Source organism: Streptopelia decaocto (assembly GCF_964273445.1).
Source record: "Streptopelia decaocto genome assembly, chromosome: 19".
In the NCBI taxonomy this organism is placed as follows: Eukaryota; Metazoa; Chordata; class Aves; order Columbiformes; family Columbidae; genus Streptopelia; species Streptopelia decaocto.
This window is the reverse complement of record NC_138674.1, coordinates 2,584,780-2,602,268: the sequence shown is the minus strand read 5'-3', so window position 1 is coordinate 2,602,268 and position 17,489 is coordinate 2,584,780. Positions and strand designations below refer to the sequence as shown.

Genomic DNA, 17,489 nt, shown 5'->3' with positions numbered 1-17,489 from the left:
ATCATCAGTGCCAGGCTCTGCCATAGCCCCACACACCTCTCTCCAAAACTGATCCAAAATACGCTGTCTGGCACCCAGAAGTGTGATTCTAGGAAAGAAGTTCAACATTTGACAGATAAACTGTAAAAAAACAAGTTTATTTGGAAAAAAAAAACAAAACAAAAAAACAAAAAAAAACCAAACAAACAAAACCAAAAAACCTCAGCCTCTTAAACAATTTCTGATCAACATTAACTGGAACTTGAGAGCCTTTAACCTGCTCCACGTACATTGGGATATTTTCCAGCACTAAAAAATAAAAAATAAATACATACAAACTCCTTCTTCCCCCTTACATGTCCTAGGATGTGAGTGGTTAGGCATCCACCGCCTTAAGATCTCAGTTGAACAGAAGTAAAAGAGGTTTCTCTAAGAGATAAAAGAGCGAAAGCAGAAGGCCTGTCTCAGGGATGCACCATTTCCACCCATCCCACCCAGCCCCTCAGCTCTGCCCAGCATCAGGCACCTGAAACACCCATTGCGGTGGGACTGATCAGCACGGGGATGTGCCGGTGCAAACCCACCCCATTGGGGACCGAAGGCAGCACCCCAACTGGCACTGGCAGCCGAGCCCCCACGTTGGCACCCATTTCATATCACCCAGCGAGGGGCTGAGAAAAAGGCACAGCCAGGGTGGAAGGGGGGGACACCAGCCCAACCCATGGGGACTCGGCTGCAGGGGCTGGGCACACAGGGGCTGCTACAGCCCCAGAGCGGGAGATGCTGTCCAACCTGAACCACAGCCATCCTTCTCCAACCCAAATATCCCATGAGAGTACAACTAGAAAAGAGGAACTTTTAAAGAACTACAGTAGCTAAACTGTTTCAAAACATACCTAAAGACCACCTACAGAGCCAGGAGGCACCCAGCACGGGGGCAGAGGACAACCCTGCCCCGTGCCTCCTCTCCGCCGAGGGCCTGCGGTAAGAAGCGTGTGAAGCAGTATTCATCTGGGGCTGGCCCTGAAGCCCATCGTGCTTCAACAAATCCAGTATCCTGCTTTTTATGGCTTTTTAACAACAAAACTCCCCCCAAAACACACGCAAACACACCCACCCACCCCCACCCCAAGCAGAATACAGAGCTAAAGCACGGCTTAGTTAAGGCTCGTTCAAATTCAGCAGATATGAAGACTGTAAGGCACATATTAGTAAATTCACGTTACTGTTAAAAAGCCAGACTATAAAAAGCCCCCCTGCCCCCCAACACACAAGGATACTGTGTGTGCAGCCCTGTTACCTTTGTTGAACACAGATGGAAAGACAGTTCAGAGCCCGGTTAAAAATGAACACCTGGTTTAAACACTTCTCACAGCTGCCCAGCGCTGGCAGAGCACTGCCCCAGCCCTGCGCCAGGGCACCGGCACTTCCCCGACACTCCGGGATGCAGACAGGTCCCTCACATGCGGCTCTCCTCCTCTTTGACGCCATCCTCCGCACTCTTCTGAGGCGCAGGGGCCACGTCGTTGTTTGCCTCTTTCTGCTTTGCAGCCTCGTCGACATTGGTCTCTTCCTCCTTCCCTTCCTTCTTCGATTTCTCCGCTGCCCGCTGCTCCTTTGCCACCAGGCGGTAGTTGATGCCCATCCCAATGAAGAGGTAGATCCCAGCAACGATGAGGACGATCCCACAGGCCCAGTACGTGTACTTGTAGTCACCATACATGTCATTGAGCTTCCCTGAGGGACAGAGAGGGACAGCTTAGCAAGATATCCCCCAGAACTGCTCCAGGTTGTGGAGCTGTTCCCAAGGGCAGCCCAAGCCCAGGAAGATATGCAAGGGGAGGCTCAGGTTGGACATTAGGTAAAGGTTCTTCACCCAGAGGGTGCTGGAGCAGTGGAACAGGCTTCCCAGGGAGGTGTCACAGCACCAAGCCTGATGGTGTTCAAGAAGCCATTGGACAGCACCCTCAGACACATGGTGTGAATTGAGGTTGTCCTCTGAAGGGACAGGAGGTAGACCTGATGATCCTTGTGGGTCCCTCCCAACTCAGGACATTCTATGATAATCCCACCACCCTGAGCTTCAGGTCTTTATTCCTCCAGTCCCTGCTCCCCCACCCCATGCCAGGGGCTCAGCCCCCACTTTCTCAGCCGTCCCTCAGATCCTGGGGTGGCCTCAGGGCCACTGCTCACCTCCCTCACCCCTGTCCCAGTGCTGGGGGCTGCCCATGGCTCACGAGGGACCCACCACTGCTCATCAAGGCTGGGCAGGACAGACAGAGCACCCCGGGCACAGTGCACCCACCTAGCACGGGGGGTCCCAGGAGCACAGGGCAGCACTCCACGATGGTCACCAGGCCGACGGCGCTGGAGAACCGCTGTGCTCCCACCAGGTCCATCAGGGTCTCAAAGAGGACTGAGCTCAGCCAGCCAAAGGCAAAGCCAAAGAAGCCAGCGTAAATGCAGAAGCCAACATAGCTAGTGGACATGGGGGCCAAGACGTGGCACACCCCGTTGTAAATCACAGCGACGGCAAAGAAATACTGGATTCTGGGTCTGATCCATTTAGTGTTTGCCACCAGTCCCATGGAAGGTCTGGCCACCATGTCTACAAAGGCCAGGATGGAGAGCAGGAAGGCTGCAGACTCACTAGCAATCTTCTTGCTCTTTGCATAATTGCTGAGGAAGACCAAGGGAGCGAACAGCCCAAAGAACATGATCATGTTGCCTGACAGATAGAGCAGGAAGCCCCTGTGTTTGAACAGGGACAGGTCCAAGAACTTGTTTATCGTCTGGAAAAGCGAGGTTTTCTCTTTCTTGGTCTTCCCAATGAGGTCTGCACTGGTGTCACTATCATCCTTTTTCACCACCTTTCCAGCTTCCTGCAGCACCTCCTTAGAGGCCTCTTTCTTTGCCTGATCCGGCTTGGGACCTATGGGCCGCATCAGGGATCCAGCAACGCAGCAGTTCAGCAAGAGACCACCGAGGATGAGGAAGCTGCCACGCCAGCCAAACATGCCAAAGAACTGCTGGTTCAGGGGTGCCAGGGTGGACAGGAACACAGGGCTGCCTGCCATCGCCAGCCCATTAGCCAGGGGACGCCTCTTGAAGAAGTACTTGCCGATCATGGTTAAGGCTGGGTTCAAGTTAAACGCGAGTCCAAGGCCTGAAGGAGAGGAAAAAAGAGGGGCTCAGAGCTCAGCCATGCCCACGAGCCAGCAGCAGCGGCAGAAGGGCTGGTGGGACGAGCAGGAGAGCGGGGTTTCAGTACTTGGAGGAAATCACAGCTCTGTTTTGGCTGTTTTAACTTCCTGATTGCACGAGCAGCGCTTGGCCCCTGCCGCCAACCTGGGAGGAGGCACCAGGGCAGCAGCAAAGCCACACACAGGAATTCTGTACAGTCACTAGTACAGTCAGCCTCACTACATTATGCCACCAGGGCCACCTCTTATTAGAATATGTAGCAGGAATTGAGATTTATGCAAATTCATCATAGGCATTTCCTAATAATGACTGGGTTTAAGTTGCTCCTCTGGTAGCCTCAGGAGAGGACTTACCTCCTTTGCAGCCCTGTTAGGGCAGAGCCATCACTTACCCCCTACGACCCCAACACAGAAGTAGAGCTCCTCCACCGTGTTGCAGAAAGCAGCTGCAATCAACCCGGAGCCGGAGAGGCAGCCGCCAGCGATCATGATGGGCCGGCTGCCGTATTTGTTCACCAGGATGCTGCTTATGGGACCTAGAAGTCAAAGGAGATATGCCCAGAGATGAGTTATCTATGCACAAGAGAAGGCAGATGCAAGCAAGCACACAGGAGGTTTATTGCCACAGGCTTCCAGCTTTCACACAGTGACACTTCATCCAGCGAGGGAATTGGGGTAAGGGGAAAGGACAGAAGGTTCAGAGGCAGCTGGAGATAAGAGCGACATCTGGTTAGAACACAGACAGGAGCTGCAGCCAGAGAAGTGAGTGTCTGGCCAGGGCTGGCACGCTGTGGCTTCTGCCGAGTACCAGAGGCTGTTTATGGCTTCAGAAAGGTGTGACTCTGCTGGGGTCTCAGCAGCAAAGCAAGTGCAGAGCAACTGTTCATCTCCAGCAAGAGGTTTCTGATGGAAACCAAAGCTGGGAATGGGCACAGGCAAAGCTCCCCAGGAGGAGGGGCACCGTGACACCCCAGGGAGCAGGGATGCTTCTGTTTTCACTACTACCCCTACAGTAGGAAGAGCCCAATTGCTCTGCACACACACCTTTTAAGTGCTTCATTATCGGGAGCTTTAATCCAAAGCAAACAGTGATTAGAAGCTGTGAAGCATGCTCTACAGATACTGAAATGTATTTAAATAAACTCAATGAACATCCATTGAATATTAACAGACCTAGTTTTGCCATTAACAGATAGCAAGGTTGTCAACATGTTATTAATGGGTCCTCAGACCCTACTTGACCTTTTTGCCCAGTTTAAACAAAGCCTGGAGGTTACAGGAGCCCTGCTGACAGACTACCCCCAGCACCCCGCTCTGCACAGCCAGCCCCATGCCTACATACGTGCCAGCAGCTCCAACCCCACGCCACCAGTAGTTGGGAAGGGGCTGTGTCCTTGGTCCCATGAGAGGTGGCAGCAGCACTCGGGGGCTGCCACATCACCCCAAGGCCTACATGCTTCCCCTCAGAGTGCACAGCACTTTGCAAAATTGAACCTTGAACTCAGCAAACGTGATGCCCCTGGACAGAGTCTAAAGGCAGCAGCCGCCTTTCCTCCGGGAAATCCAGCCTGGAGCAGCAAGATCCAAGGGCAGCTGGCAGGAATCTGCCCAGCCGGGCAGCACTGTGTACCCTGCTGAAAAATCCCTGCCCCCTCTTCTTTTTTCAATTAAAATTAAAAAAAAAAAAGATTCACACCCACTCCTGTCTTAATAGACTCACATGAAGCATTTCTGACCAAACGACAGCTGATCTATTTTCACTATTTGTGTTGTGAAAAACACGTAAGTAATGGAACCAGAGTCCTCCCTAACGCTAGTTTGGAGCTGAGAAAGGCATTTGAGGTGATAACATCCACGTAACCTGACGGTGACTGCACAGGGGGGCTGCATTAGGCTGCAGGACACACTGTTCCACCATCCCAGCCCTGCCCAGGACAGGAGCTACCCCAGCTCTGCACGATACCATCAGCACAGAACATTTTGCCAGAGCACGAGCTACTTTTTCTGCTTCCAAGCGATCACACAGTTCCCCCAGGAAGGTGCCCTCGAAGACAAGGATGCACACTGTGACCACTCCAGCACAATCTACACTCTGCAAAGCGTCTGCAGGAACCCTGGAAGGAGTGAGCAGGGCAGCACATTCCCATGCTCCAGCAGCCAGGGAGGCAGCTGGGGAGGTCTGGGGTAGCTCCAGCAACCCTGCCATCAGCTTACAGGCAAGAGATTCGACACCAGTGAGCTGCTGGAATTTAATATAACAGCTCAAGGGGAGCAGGAGTGGTGTCAGTGTGGAGGGAGGGGGACAGGGGAACAACCCCAGGACTGGAGGAGGGGAGTCTCACCCCAGCTGCCAGGCAGCTCCAGGCAGTGCTGCCCCCAGGGCGCCCTGAGGAACCGCCTCTGAGCTATTAGCAGAAGAGGAATGGCCCAGATTGAGTCTCATTAAGGCAGTTACACGGTTTACAAGCTTGTTATAACACGGGAGCAGGGAAATGTGCTGGTCGCTTCACTAGCTGAGCGAGGACAAAGCAGAGCCTGTTTCCCCAAAGGAAAAGCCTCGTGCTTAGCCGGGCACTTACGTCAGCTCCTTTAGATGTACAAAAGCAACGAGGACACGGGCAGTTTGCCAGGTGGGGATGGCAGCAGTACAAGCTCCGATTTGCCTCAGAAGTGGACATAACGGCAGGCTCCCAATAAGAGTTTCTTTCAGCTGCACGACCCAGTGCAAAGCTGCGTTTGCAGGCGGGTACAAGACACCAAGGTTTGGACGCCGGTGAGGCAAGGGCTGGGAGCACATCGCCCCACAGAAGCACTCTGCATGTTCCTCGCCAGTTAAAGACAGTGTAAAGCACACAGCCTGGGGATTAAAAGACTCCAAGAAGCAGTTTCTGAAGGATGGGGGAGAGGAGCTGCCTCAGTTTAAGTAGTTTTGCTTTATTCTGCTCGTGTCTCCGTACTTCCAGCACATCCTGCCATCCTCAAACAGCACAAGCTGCCTACGGCACTGCTCAGCACCAGATTTCAGTACATTCCAGAACAAAGCTGAGCTGTTGGAGCTGGCCAGAAACCAGGGACACATCCCTAGATATGGGCACTGTTTGCTGGATTAAAAAAAACAAAATTAAAAATCAGTATCTTATCTAAAAGGAAGAGACCCCATGAGCAGGGCTCCTATGCGTGGCACAGCAGCTCCCCGGCCTTCGGGTGCGTGCTGGAAGCAGACACAGCATCCACAGCACACTGTAACAAGGACAAGGGCAGAATTATACAAGTTGTAATTCCCCGGAAAGATTTTACTTACAGCTTTGCAGAGGAGGACAGATTAACCCGGTTTTTGCATTCTGGGCATTAAATAGAAGTTTTTGAGCAACCTCCTTCAAGCAAACTTGCTAAGGGAAGTTTTCCTCTCACATAAGGAGAAAACTCCCAACTTTGAGCAAAGTTTTGGCTTTCGTCACTACAGCAAGTGCAAATCATCAGACCCAAGCACATGTACTGCTGCCAGTCCACTTACCTCCTGCATACATAACAGCCAGCATGATGGAGGAGATCCAGGAGACTTTGCTGCTGGACGCATTGAAGATGACCTCAATCTCTTTGAAGAACACGGTGATGGACTTGGGGAAGGCATAGGAAAACCCAATGGAGATGAAGGCTCCGATGACCACGGCCCATCCCCATCCTCCTTCGGGAGGCGTGTACCCCACAGGGCCTCCAATGGCCGGTGGCATCTTGAACCAAGTTGACAATGACTCAGTTGGGGTTCAAAGATCTGCAAAGGACAAAGCATTACCTCTGCTGAAAACAGACAGCTGCATCCCCGCTCCCTGGTGTGCAATGGCACGGCTACAGCCCCAGTCATGAGTCTGGCATGGCCCCAGTGCCCCGGACCAGCTCTGGGAGAGCTGATCTGAGAGAGGTGAGCACTCGGAGCTCACCAGCACACTGGCCTCGTAAGGCCATCCCAAAACACATGCTCAGATTGTGGCTGGCCTTTACGGGCCCAGCCCAGCAGGTATTTATAAGCAACAAATTTAAGACATGATACTGTGTCCTAAGCTGAAAAGGGCAAGCAACGTCCTTGCCAGCAGCAGCCAGGGCACTGTGGTGAAACAGATGGGGTACCAGCAGCATGGGCCTGGATCTGAGGAGCGCTTACCAGGCAGCTTTCCCAGCACACCACAAAATCTCAGAAAGTCTCAAGCCACCCAGAGCAGGAGCAGCACACCCCAGGTTATTAAATGCAGACACAGCAGGGGAAATAAGACCACACATGTGAGCCAGGACACCTCCACTTCTGCAAAGAAAGAGCAGGCAGGGCCACAGCACGCCTGCCAGCCTGGCCAGCTCTGAAGGTCACAGGCTGTGGCTAAACTTAGCCCAAGCAGTGAGCAGGGACGACTCCATAAGCTGCCAGGGAGGGAGGTAGGTCCAACCCAACTGTGGCAAATCCCTCCACCCCTACTGAAAAAGCTACTGAGGGTCTCACAAGGGCACCCAAGTGTAAAAACAATTTACCTTAAAATCTCAAAACCAGAAGGGATTGGAAAACAAAATAAATGGGGAAGTGTCACCCAATGCGGAATCCCTTCAGAGAGGCAAATTCAGAGCAATCTGGAGACCGTCAGGGTTGGGCTGCTCACACCTTCCCGCTGCTGCACCCTGGAGCTGTGGGTACTCAGAAAATAAGGCTGCTTCAGGCAGCAGAGAGCAGCACAAGCCATCTCAGAGAGGAAACGCAACCAAAGCAGCTGCTCAAAAATGTGGTTTACAATATGCAAAGCAACACAGTTTGTTATGGTCTCAGAACTCCCATTTGCCCCCATAGATTTCAGAAGACACTTTCTGATGCCACATGGCACCCTGGCCTCACAGGCAGAGAGCCCCAGCCCATATTAAGCACCATCAGCCAAGGTGGGAGACATGGGGCTCCTTCACCAGAGCCCACCTCTCACTCTGCAGGTCTCTGGCTCTGCTGCTCAGGTTTCCACTTGAAGAAAAAGCCACCCTTGAGCAGGAGCTTTCTCCAGAGCTCCCCAGGTCACACCAGGCACAGCGACAACTTCAAAGCAGCGTGCTGGCTCAGAAAGGTGCAGCCTCCTATTTATAGCACACATGCATTCAGGCTCACGGCAATTACCAACTCATCTGCGGCTGCTGACATGCCAGCATCTACCTGGCACATCCCCCCATGCCCTCGGCACACCACACAGTACCGTGTGCACCCGCCTTGTTTCCTCCTGCTCCATGTCACATTGGTGCATAGCTGAAGCTGGGATCCAGATGTCCCGGCCGAGGCACAGCCGGTGGCCCCAAGCTGCAGGGAGCCCCTGCTCCCACCTGGCACCGGAGGCACAGCCCAAGTCACCCGATATGGCAGCGGGTTTGCCAGGGCCACCCGACACCTGGAAACACTCAGGTGATGCCTCAGACCCACACAGGGCAAGAAGAAGCAAAGCACGGGAGGCCGGTCTCTGTAAGCCAATAAGACTGGTTTAGCACAACCCAGACACCGATTTTGTTGCTGGCAGGGTATTTTCCTGCATCCCAGCCAGTGTGACACATGACCACCACGAGCAGATCTGAGCCACCCTGCCACTCCAACAAAGGAATCATTTACAAGACGCTGCCCTGGGCACGTCCGCGGCTGAACTCTGCCCAGGAGCCAGAAGAGCCGATTTCCTCTCTTGGATGCTGGGACCACAGCTGTGCTGAGCGGCCGGTTGGACACCGGGCCGAGCCCACACTGGCAGGTCTGGCTCCCCAGCAGCTGGAGAGGAAGGTGTCGAGCTCGGCAGAGGCTCCCCAGGTACCTCTGGCCTCTCGGTGCAAGGCCCACCCGCCCATCACGCTCTTTCTGAAACGCCGGTATGAACACCAGGTTTTGCTTCACATCACCTTCCTGCACACTGGAGTTTCCAGCCACCTCTTGCTTTGAGTCATACTGAGCTTTCACAGCATTCAGTGAACATCATCTAACTACACTGATTTGTCTGAAATATTTTTAAAATATTAGTTTTTATTGCCAGCACTGGGTAGTCTAACAGCAAGGAATGCAGTCTACTTGTTAGCACTAATTAAAACTACTAGCAATAAAAGCTATCGAAAGCAAAAGCTAAGGGGTGCTGATGAGGTACTGGAGATTTTTTTCTTTTGCTCCTGAGACACACACACAGGTTTTATTCCTCCACCACTCCCAAGAAGCTCGACTGCACCAAAATTACTGTGGTGTGGTTCATCTATTTGTTCTTTCCCTGTGAGCAGCATTTCTCCTCCTGTTCAGGTGGCATCTCTCTATGAAATAAAAGACTTTTGGCGGGTTAGACATGACCTCTCTTGCATTGCTGAGGCACAGTGAAAAGCCTTGAACTGCACAAGGTTTGAGACCATGAAGCAAGCTTCCCAAAACCTGACGCCAGAGGGTTTACATGATGAGTTCTGCATGCCACAACATTTTTCCCTGACTCATTGAAAATCCTTATTAAGAAAGACCAGTTTTAGAAAGCTCTGCCTTCAACCGCATTAAGGCTTCTTGCTGATTTCCTCCTTGCCCCTACACAGAAGTAGTTTCAAACAAGAATGGAAAAAAAAAAAAGCACATGTAAGGCAGCAGCCAGTTCAACTGGAAAGCTTCCCTCCCCTTTGCAAAAAGGAAAAAAAACCCACCCAGAACTTAGTTATGACACTTACAGCTCTGCTTTGGAAGAGCTGCAACGTGTAAGACGTGTTTGGAAATCAAACTCACAGCTGCCAGGCAGCCAGCTAGAGTTTGCCCTATTAGGAAATAAAATAACCATATTTGCAGTAATTAAGAGTGATGAGACCAAGTAATGTCTGCAAGTATCACATCTGCTCCCCGTAAATGTCTTGACTAATCCGCAGGAATGGGTAGCCTACAGCAACCCTCCTCTGCACAGCAATGGAGAACAGAAATTGAGGCTTCTTAGGCAGTGAGGACTGTATCATCTCAAAACAGATCCTGTAGAAGACTAAGATCCTTTTCATCTCCTAGGTCCTATGCACAAACACTGTCATCCGTTCTCTGGAGTGGCCTGGAACAGGAAGATTTCAAGACTTTTAGTTACATAATGCGGCAAATTGCTGCGCTTTTAAAAGCCCCAGATTGGCGGGACTCCAGAGTGGAAAGACAGAGGCTCACATTTATAAGGCATTGCAAATGCCACAAAATATTTCTGGGGCAAACCCTTTATGAAAGTGTCCTCACACTGCTGCTTTTTGAGGTCAGAGGAAGACGGACGTCCCCCGCCCATGCAGGGTACTTCACACCTCTGCCTCCCCTCACACATCTCTCCAGCTCAAGGCTTTCCTACTCTGGGCATAAGTTTACCTGCCTGGTGAGCACCCGTTCCCTCCACCCCCGTTCTGAAGCATCTTCCAAACCAGAGCCTGAAACACAACAATCACACCCCCCAGCCTCCCCAAACTCCCAAGTTCACAGTGATGAGCTCTTTCACTGCTCAACACACCCTGAGATAGTACATGGCTTTACACACCCCCTGGGACATTTGTCCATGTCAGGGGCCAGCAGACCCCAAGCAAAAGGTTGGACCAGATGACACCTGAGGTCCCTTCCAACCTGGTATTCTATGATTGATTGATCCACCACTTCTGGTGCACGAAACAAAACTGAGATATCGTACTTACTGCTGGGGAAATGGAGGCACTGGCAATCATGAGCTTTTTACAGCAAATAACGCTTTACAGCTTCGAATTTGCCCTTTTTCTGGCCAGAAGTAAGATGAAATAGAGATTGTTATGAGCTAACGAGACATCACCTTCACCAGTTTTAAGTGGGTTTATAGCATTAGGCATGGAGCTGTAATTCCAGTGAGCACCCATAGCTGGGGTTTAACCTGGCGGTACATGGCCTACGTGACACCCCTGCACTCACAAGGGCGCTGCACCAAGACAATAGTCAATTGAGGTCCTGCTCAGCCGCAGCATTCACTGGTGGGGTGAGGCGAGGTCAGCAGTGTGGGCAGGGTTTGCTCAAGGCCAGCAGCTCACATGGGCAAGCTCAAGGCTTTTGCCAGAAGCGGCCCGGCCCGATCAGCATCTCTCCCCCTGGGGACAGCCAGCACACCCTCACACATGCCCCGGTCTGCCAGCCCGGTGAGCTAACCCGGGCACGCAGACAGGCAGACGCCACGGGGCACGGCGGCCGCGCCGGCAGAGCCAGCCACCCTCCTCACCACACCGCCGGTGCGAGCCCCGGCGTGCAGCGGCACGGAGCAACCCGCGAGCCCCGGGCAGGGACCAACGCCTTCCCGGACACCCACCACCCACCTCTGCGGCACACAGAGCCCCCTGCTACCCAAGGACGGCTCCCGGCACGGCAGCCATGGTGCACAGGCTGTGAAAAGCTGCGAGCCGCCTTGAAGTGGGATGACTGGATGGTTTGTCAGGAGCTTTGAAGGCAACAAGCAACCAAACGGAGAGATGGGCAGTGATTTCTGCTGACCAGACAGATACCAGACAAGCTCCCATCCTGAGCTGCTGTGTCCAGTTATTAGTACCAGCGAGACTCAGCCTGTCTGAGCAAGGATCAAGCACCTTACTGGTGTGAGAAAGCGTGAAGTCATGCTTAAGCGAGCTATCAACAAGACCAAAACAGAAACCCTGACTTATTTCTCTGGCCATGGCTCTCCCAGAGCCCTCTCACCCAAAACTCTGCGGGCAGACTCAGAGGGGCTTGCAGGCAGGTTACAAAAAGGTTACACAAAGCAGCTCTCACAGGCATCTTCTGAGCCCACATCAGCTTCAAGCCCAGGCGCAGCACCGAGAACCCGCTCTCTAACCAGTCCCACGAGATGATGGCTTCACCTCTGGAGCTGCAGGGCTGCAGAAAGTTTCAGAGCCAAAACACACAAGCTCAAAAAGTGCAGCCCTTACAGTACAAGGTACCGTTCCTCCAGCTCAGAGGTACTGGGGACGCAGCAAAGGTACTGCTAGTGACACAGCCCCAGACTCTGCTCATGCCCCATCCCTATGGAAAGGGCTTCCCACAGCACTGGCTGTTCGCCCCCGCAGCCAGCTAAGCCCCCCAATCTCAGTGGGGGGGACAGTGGACTCTCAGCTCCTGTGCAAGGTTTCACAATCCCACCCCCAGCACAAGCTGTGCTGTGCGAGGAAGCAGAGCTGATCCTCCCCGCACCAGTGGTGCTCGGGAACGCTCCCAGGACACCCCGTGCCCGCCAGGAAATCCTCAGAATGAGAAAAATGTGGTACCGAATAGCGTCGACATTCTTTCGTTAGACACCCGCACCACCAGCCAGGGACAGCCAGGACTCCAGGTTTCATGGCAGAGCAGGGTAGCAGGAGGCTGCAAAACCCCAGAAAGTCACAGGCGTTGCAGTAAAAAAGTAACTGCTGGTCTCTCTCCTAAGAGCAAGAGCCTGAGCTGCCTTTGCTCCCAGCACCGCCATATTATCACTTCATTAAATCCCCCAAACCAGGGCCAAGGCAGCACAGGAACCAAGATGGGAGACTCTCACCAACAACCCAGCAGCACTCAGGTAACTGCAGTTTCAGGAATTAACTACAGCCCGGCATGAATTTTCTTTGGCTACAGTACAACTACACTGCAGCAGCTTTAAGGGCACATTTGAAAGTGAGTCATACAGACAGTACCGTTGAGAGGCTCCCACTTTCCCAAAGTCACAGGCTGATTCCACAGAAGAGGAAAAGCCATAAAAGTGCAACAATGAGATTAGCACTATAGTGCTTAATGAGTGCTACTCACCCCCTTAGCCTACGTGCGGCTTTTCAACTCCTCATAAAGGATATATAAAATAATAGCATGCAAGTCACTGGGTATTTTCCACCTTAGCTGCCAGATAAATCAGGCCAATTGTGTGAGATAGGAGCCAACAGAAAGCAACCATTCGCACGTTTTTCAGGAACCACCTCCTGGAACAGGAGGATGCTTCACACCTTCCCACAGAACAGGGCACACTGTGACTTTGGGGCAGGGAGGTTTGCAATACACTGCAAACCACTTGTTTGTAATTAAGAGATCCATCACCACGGTGATCACTCACAAAGCCACCCAACAGGAGTTCTGGGGATTTGTCTACATCTGGAACCAGAGTCCATCCCCCAGCCCCAGCACACACCAGCGACTCTGTGTCCTGGCCCATTTCTCAACACTTCTTTTAGACACAGCCAAGAAAACTTCAGAGCAAAGACACCCAGGAGAATCAGCCAGCACTAAAATACCTCACTTAGCATGAAAATAGGATGCTTGTGCACCACAAAAAGGCTTAAGGCTCACAGAACAGCACCAAGACAGCAGATTTCAGGTTTCTTGTGATGTAACTAAAAAAAACCTATTTTTTTTTTCCCCTGAAGAAATGCAAAGCCCAAGACCATCAGTAAGCATCACAGGGCAGGGTGGGAACCCAGCATAAGCACCATTTGCTGTCACAGGGACAGACAAATCTCACCTCTCCCACTACTGCTACAGGTCATCCATCCACCATTTCCTTGGGATCCTCCAGTTCATCCTCATCCCCCTTCCTCAGGTCAATTTCCAACCCCACAATCATTGCTCATCTTTTCATGACATGCTGGCACATCACTTGCCCATGGGACCCCAGCCCGCACCAGGATGAAACACCCCAGCATCAGGTCTGGTTGTCCACTGGAGCCACTCGCCCTCCACAAGAGCCTGGCTGCCACCTGGCCCCACTCAGCTCCCCAAGCATCTCCCCCAATGCTAACAAAAACCCACCACAAGCCACCAGGCTCGGCACAGTCCCTCAGACCCCAGCAAGCTCCCACTATGACCAGTCACAGGGGCTGGGAAGCACTTTGCAGGAGCCATGAGCTCCAGGAGCATTTAATCAGACCCTCATGGCCAAGAGCGAGAACACACCAGCTGCCAGCAAGCTCCAACAGTCCCAGCTTCCCGCTGCCGATCACTGCAAGACCTCGTTGGCGGGGTGACCTCCTGCCTACACACCTGCGGGCAGGTGTACACCGTGGCACACATGCACTGCTGTTGGGGACCTCGGTGCATGGAGCCTCCTCAACGAGTGATGCAACAATGTGCATTAAAAGGTGTCTCTCCTGGGGCTTGAGCACAGTCATACAGGCTCCTCCAGAGCAGCAAATCCCGACCCCAGCAGATCACGACACTTGGAAGGGCTTCAGCAACTCACCCACCCAAGTGACTTCAAGTGCCCGAGGCCCAAGCGCCTGCTGAGAGGAAACATCCGAGGGCCAGCGCGAGGATCCGAGCAGGGAGCAGCATCTCAGTGCTGTCCCCAGGCATTCGCTCTACACGAACGCTGTCCCTCACACCCCCGGTACCACGGATCCGCTTCCCACACGGCTCCTGGAGACTTGGGCCGGAGTGGCCTCCTCAGAGCTCCCCTTCTCTTATCGGTGCCAGAGACTCGGTTCCCTGCACCCACTGCTATCGGGGCCCGCAGGACGCTGCCATGGACCCTAAAGCAGACCGGTCGTGGCTCCGAGGGACAGAACGGCCGGGTCCCCTCCAGCCTCACCAGGGACAAGACTCACCAGGCAACGACCACCGTGGAGGGACGAGGAGCCCAACGGGGCGGGACACCCCACAGAGCCCCCTCACCCTCTCGGCCCTGAAGCCACCCGGACCCCAAAGGCCACCAACTGTTCCCCGGCCGAGCACAACCCCCAGGGCCCCGCGCCCCGTTGGATCCACCGAGGGAGGTCACCGGGACAAGGGCACGGGGCGATCGGCGCTGTGTGCGGCGGGACTCGGCTCCGGCGCGGCCTGAGGGGCCGTTGTCTCCTCAGCGCGGCGGGCCCGCTCTGGCCGTGGCGCGCGCACGCGACCCCAACGTACGCGACCCTCGCGCACGCGGCCGCCTCGAGCGTTAACGGAACGCGGGCCCGCGCGCACCGGAGATACCGCCAGCGGCGGCACCGGCCCCCCCAGACCAGACCAGACCCGCCAGCGAGGAACCCCGCGGCCCACCGATGGCGCCGGCTGCGCCCACGCGTGGCCAGCCGCAGGCGCCGAGCCGAGCCCCGCCGTAACCCCGTGTTCCCGGGACCCTCCCCGTGTCGGACCGAGAGCGGCGGCTCTGGGATGCGCGGAGCCGCCGGAGCGCGGGGAACCTCCCGGAGCCGGTGGCCGCGGCCTGGCTGGACCCCGCGCCCCCGTCCGTCCCGTTCTCATCCCGCCCGCCACGTGGGCCGCCGCGCCGGGCCCTACCTGCGCGTGCCGCCGCCGGCCGAGTGCCGCCGCCCCCGCCCCCGCCGCTATAAGGGCGGAGGGGCCGCACCGGGGAGGGCGGAGAAGCGGGTCGGGCCGGCGCCGAGCACCGCCCCCCGCCGCGCCACGTGCGCGCCGGCCCGCGCCGCCACTCCGCTCCGTGGGCACCCCCCATCCCACCCCCCTCCGCCGCCCCGGCCCCCGAGCCGTGCGCCCCGGCACGTACCGCCCCGCCGAGCGGGAGAACGCGGCGGCGAGCGGGAGCGCAGCCGGCCCGGCGGCCACCGCTGCCCTCGGCCGCTCTATCCCCCCCGCCCCGCGGGTCCCGGTCCCCTTGGCGGCGGCGCGGAGCGGGGTTGGCGGCTCGTTCCGCCGGCGGCGGGCGGAAGGCCGGGCCGGATGCCGCCGGGACTCGGCACCGCGCAGCATCATCTCGGGGACTTCTCCTAACTTGTCCCGCGAGAGTGTCTCCGCACGCGGGTCCCACCCGTGGGAGCCGTGGGGCAGGAAGGGGGTGTCGCCCCCGCGTCCAGCCTCAGCTGGGCCGGGGTCACCTCCTCACGCCCCCAGGCCCAACTCACTCCGGCTCTTAGGGGGTTCTCGTCCTGCTTGGGAGGACTCATTTGGGGTGGAGGATCAGTATTAAAAACCATCAGCTCTCCTGTTGCCTGACTACGGTGTTCACGTCTTCACCACCAAATTTCTGGCTGTTGCTAGCCTGAGCTGGCAGCCTGCTTTTCCACCACGGCGGTGACGTGCCCTGCCTGGGGGGGATGTTTCTGGTGTATCTGCGATTATTTCAGCCAGAGCAAGCCCCAAGCGGCCTCTGCTAGACATGGCTACTGCTCTGCTAGACACGGCTACTGCTCGGTGCCCCAAGCAGCCAAGGGCTGGGGTTGAGCTGGATGCCCTTGGCGTTCCCCTCACCCTTTATTTTGGGCTGGGCTCGGTGTGCCCGACGCCTCAGCATGCGGAGAGGCCCGTGCTGGAGCGTGTCCACGTCCCAAGCAGAGCTCATCAACCTCTAGATGCAAAACCATCTGTAGCACCGATGCATCAAGTTCTCTTCGTTCCCCACGCGTACCAAATGCTGCACAAAAGGGTGGCTACATTTGGTTACCTGCAAATGTTTTTCTTGAGCAGCCATCTCCCACAGCCTAATGACACTAATTGTCTTCTAGGTCGCATGTCTAATGCTCTAATTTGTTTTAGAGCTGAAAGAAGTGCGGTGTAGTTCAGCTCGGAGCCAGGAGAGGGGAAAAGCAGTGACACTGCGCAGATGGAGACGGCAGCAGCTGCAGAGGAGGTGCGAGCCCTTTCATATCAAAGGAAACCACCGCTCCTCGCAGTCCCAGCGAGCGTGTTTACGGGTGTGCTCTGTGCATGTCAAGGCACTTAATGGGCCAGGTGCGCTCGATAAAAGAGCAGGGACTACAACAAACTCATTCACCCACTTCTGAGGCAAGGCAGCGTAAACCAAAGAGCGAGTGGGTGGGAGGTTTTCTTGATACATCTACTTCTGTGTGACTTAGAAGGGAGAGGTCTGCCCTCTGTTTTGCTTTGACAACAAGATGAATAATCATTTAAAAGGGGAATTTTGGATCAAGCTCAAAGTGCCACTTAGCTTTGCCATGCTTTAACATCCTAACTAGGATCAAGTGCTTGGGCTCAAGCTTCCAGTGTCCTTTGAGGAGCTCCAGCGCTGCTGGGATGAATGAAGCTGTACAACAGCCGTGGAGTGTGTCCTTTCCCTGGCTCTGCTGCATGATGCCCTGAGCATGGCCGTGTTTTAGAAAAATGCAGAAAAAAAGAGGCCAGGGACGGCATAAAACAAGTGAGCAAAGGGTTATGAGATCAGCAACGGACTGGAATGGCAGCGAGAAGCCGTAGGACAGCGCTGCTGCTGCTCCTGTTGCTCCGTCTTGTAGGAGGTGGAAAGGAGTTCTTCCTGTTCTGTGCTGCTGCATTTTTGTTTCCTTTAAAAGTCGGATTTAACATTAATCCCATTAGGAATTTTTTTCTTGTGATGAAAACAGGATATTGTTTCAGGATATTGGGCAACAAAGCTGTCCTTGAACAGCAAC

The 17,489-nt window shown here is 54.7% G+C and overlaps 1 protein-coding gene across 1 annotated transcript; it reads right to left on the bottom strand.

The window, feature by feature from the left end:
- Positions 1 to 118: 118 nt before the first annotated feature.
- SLC16A1 (solute carrier family 16 member 1) lies at positions 119 to 15,520 on the bottom strand. The gene is made up of 5 exons (XM_082069428.1): positions 15,406 to 15,520; positions 6,697 to 6,954; positions 3,575 to 3,718; positions 2,285 to 3,145; positions 119 to 1,716 (listed from the first exon to the last, which is right to left on the bottom strand). Exons 2-5 carry the CDS (start codon positions 6,911 to 6,913, stop codon positions 1,439 to 1,441), a joined length of 1,500 nt encoding a protein of 499 aa, XP_081925554.1. The 5' UTR covers positions 6,914 to 6,954; positions 15,406 to 15,520; the 3' UTR covers positions 119 to 1,438.
- Positions 15,521 to 17,489: the final 1,969 nt, after the last annotated feature.

Coding starts and splice junctions, on each gene's coding strand:
- SLC16A1 (XM_082069428.1), bottom strand. CDS start 6,913: ATGCCACCGGCCATTGGAGGCCCTGTGGGGTACACGCCTCCCGAAGGA. Junction 3,719..6,696: donor GGCTGTTATGTATGCAGGAG/GTAAGTGGACTG, acceptor TTTGACTTCTAG/GTCCCATAAGCAGCATCCTG. Junction 1,717..2,284: donor CCTGGGACCCCCCGTGCTAG/GTGGGTGCACTG, acceptor TCTGTCCCTCAG/GGAAGCTCAATGACATGTAT.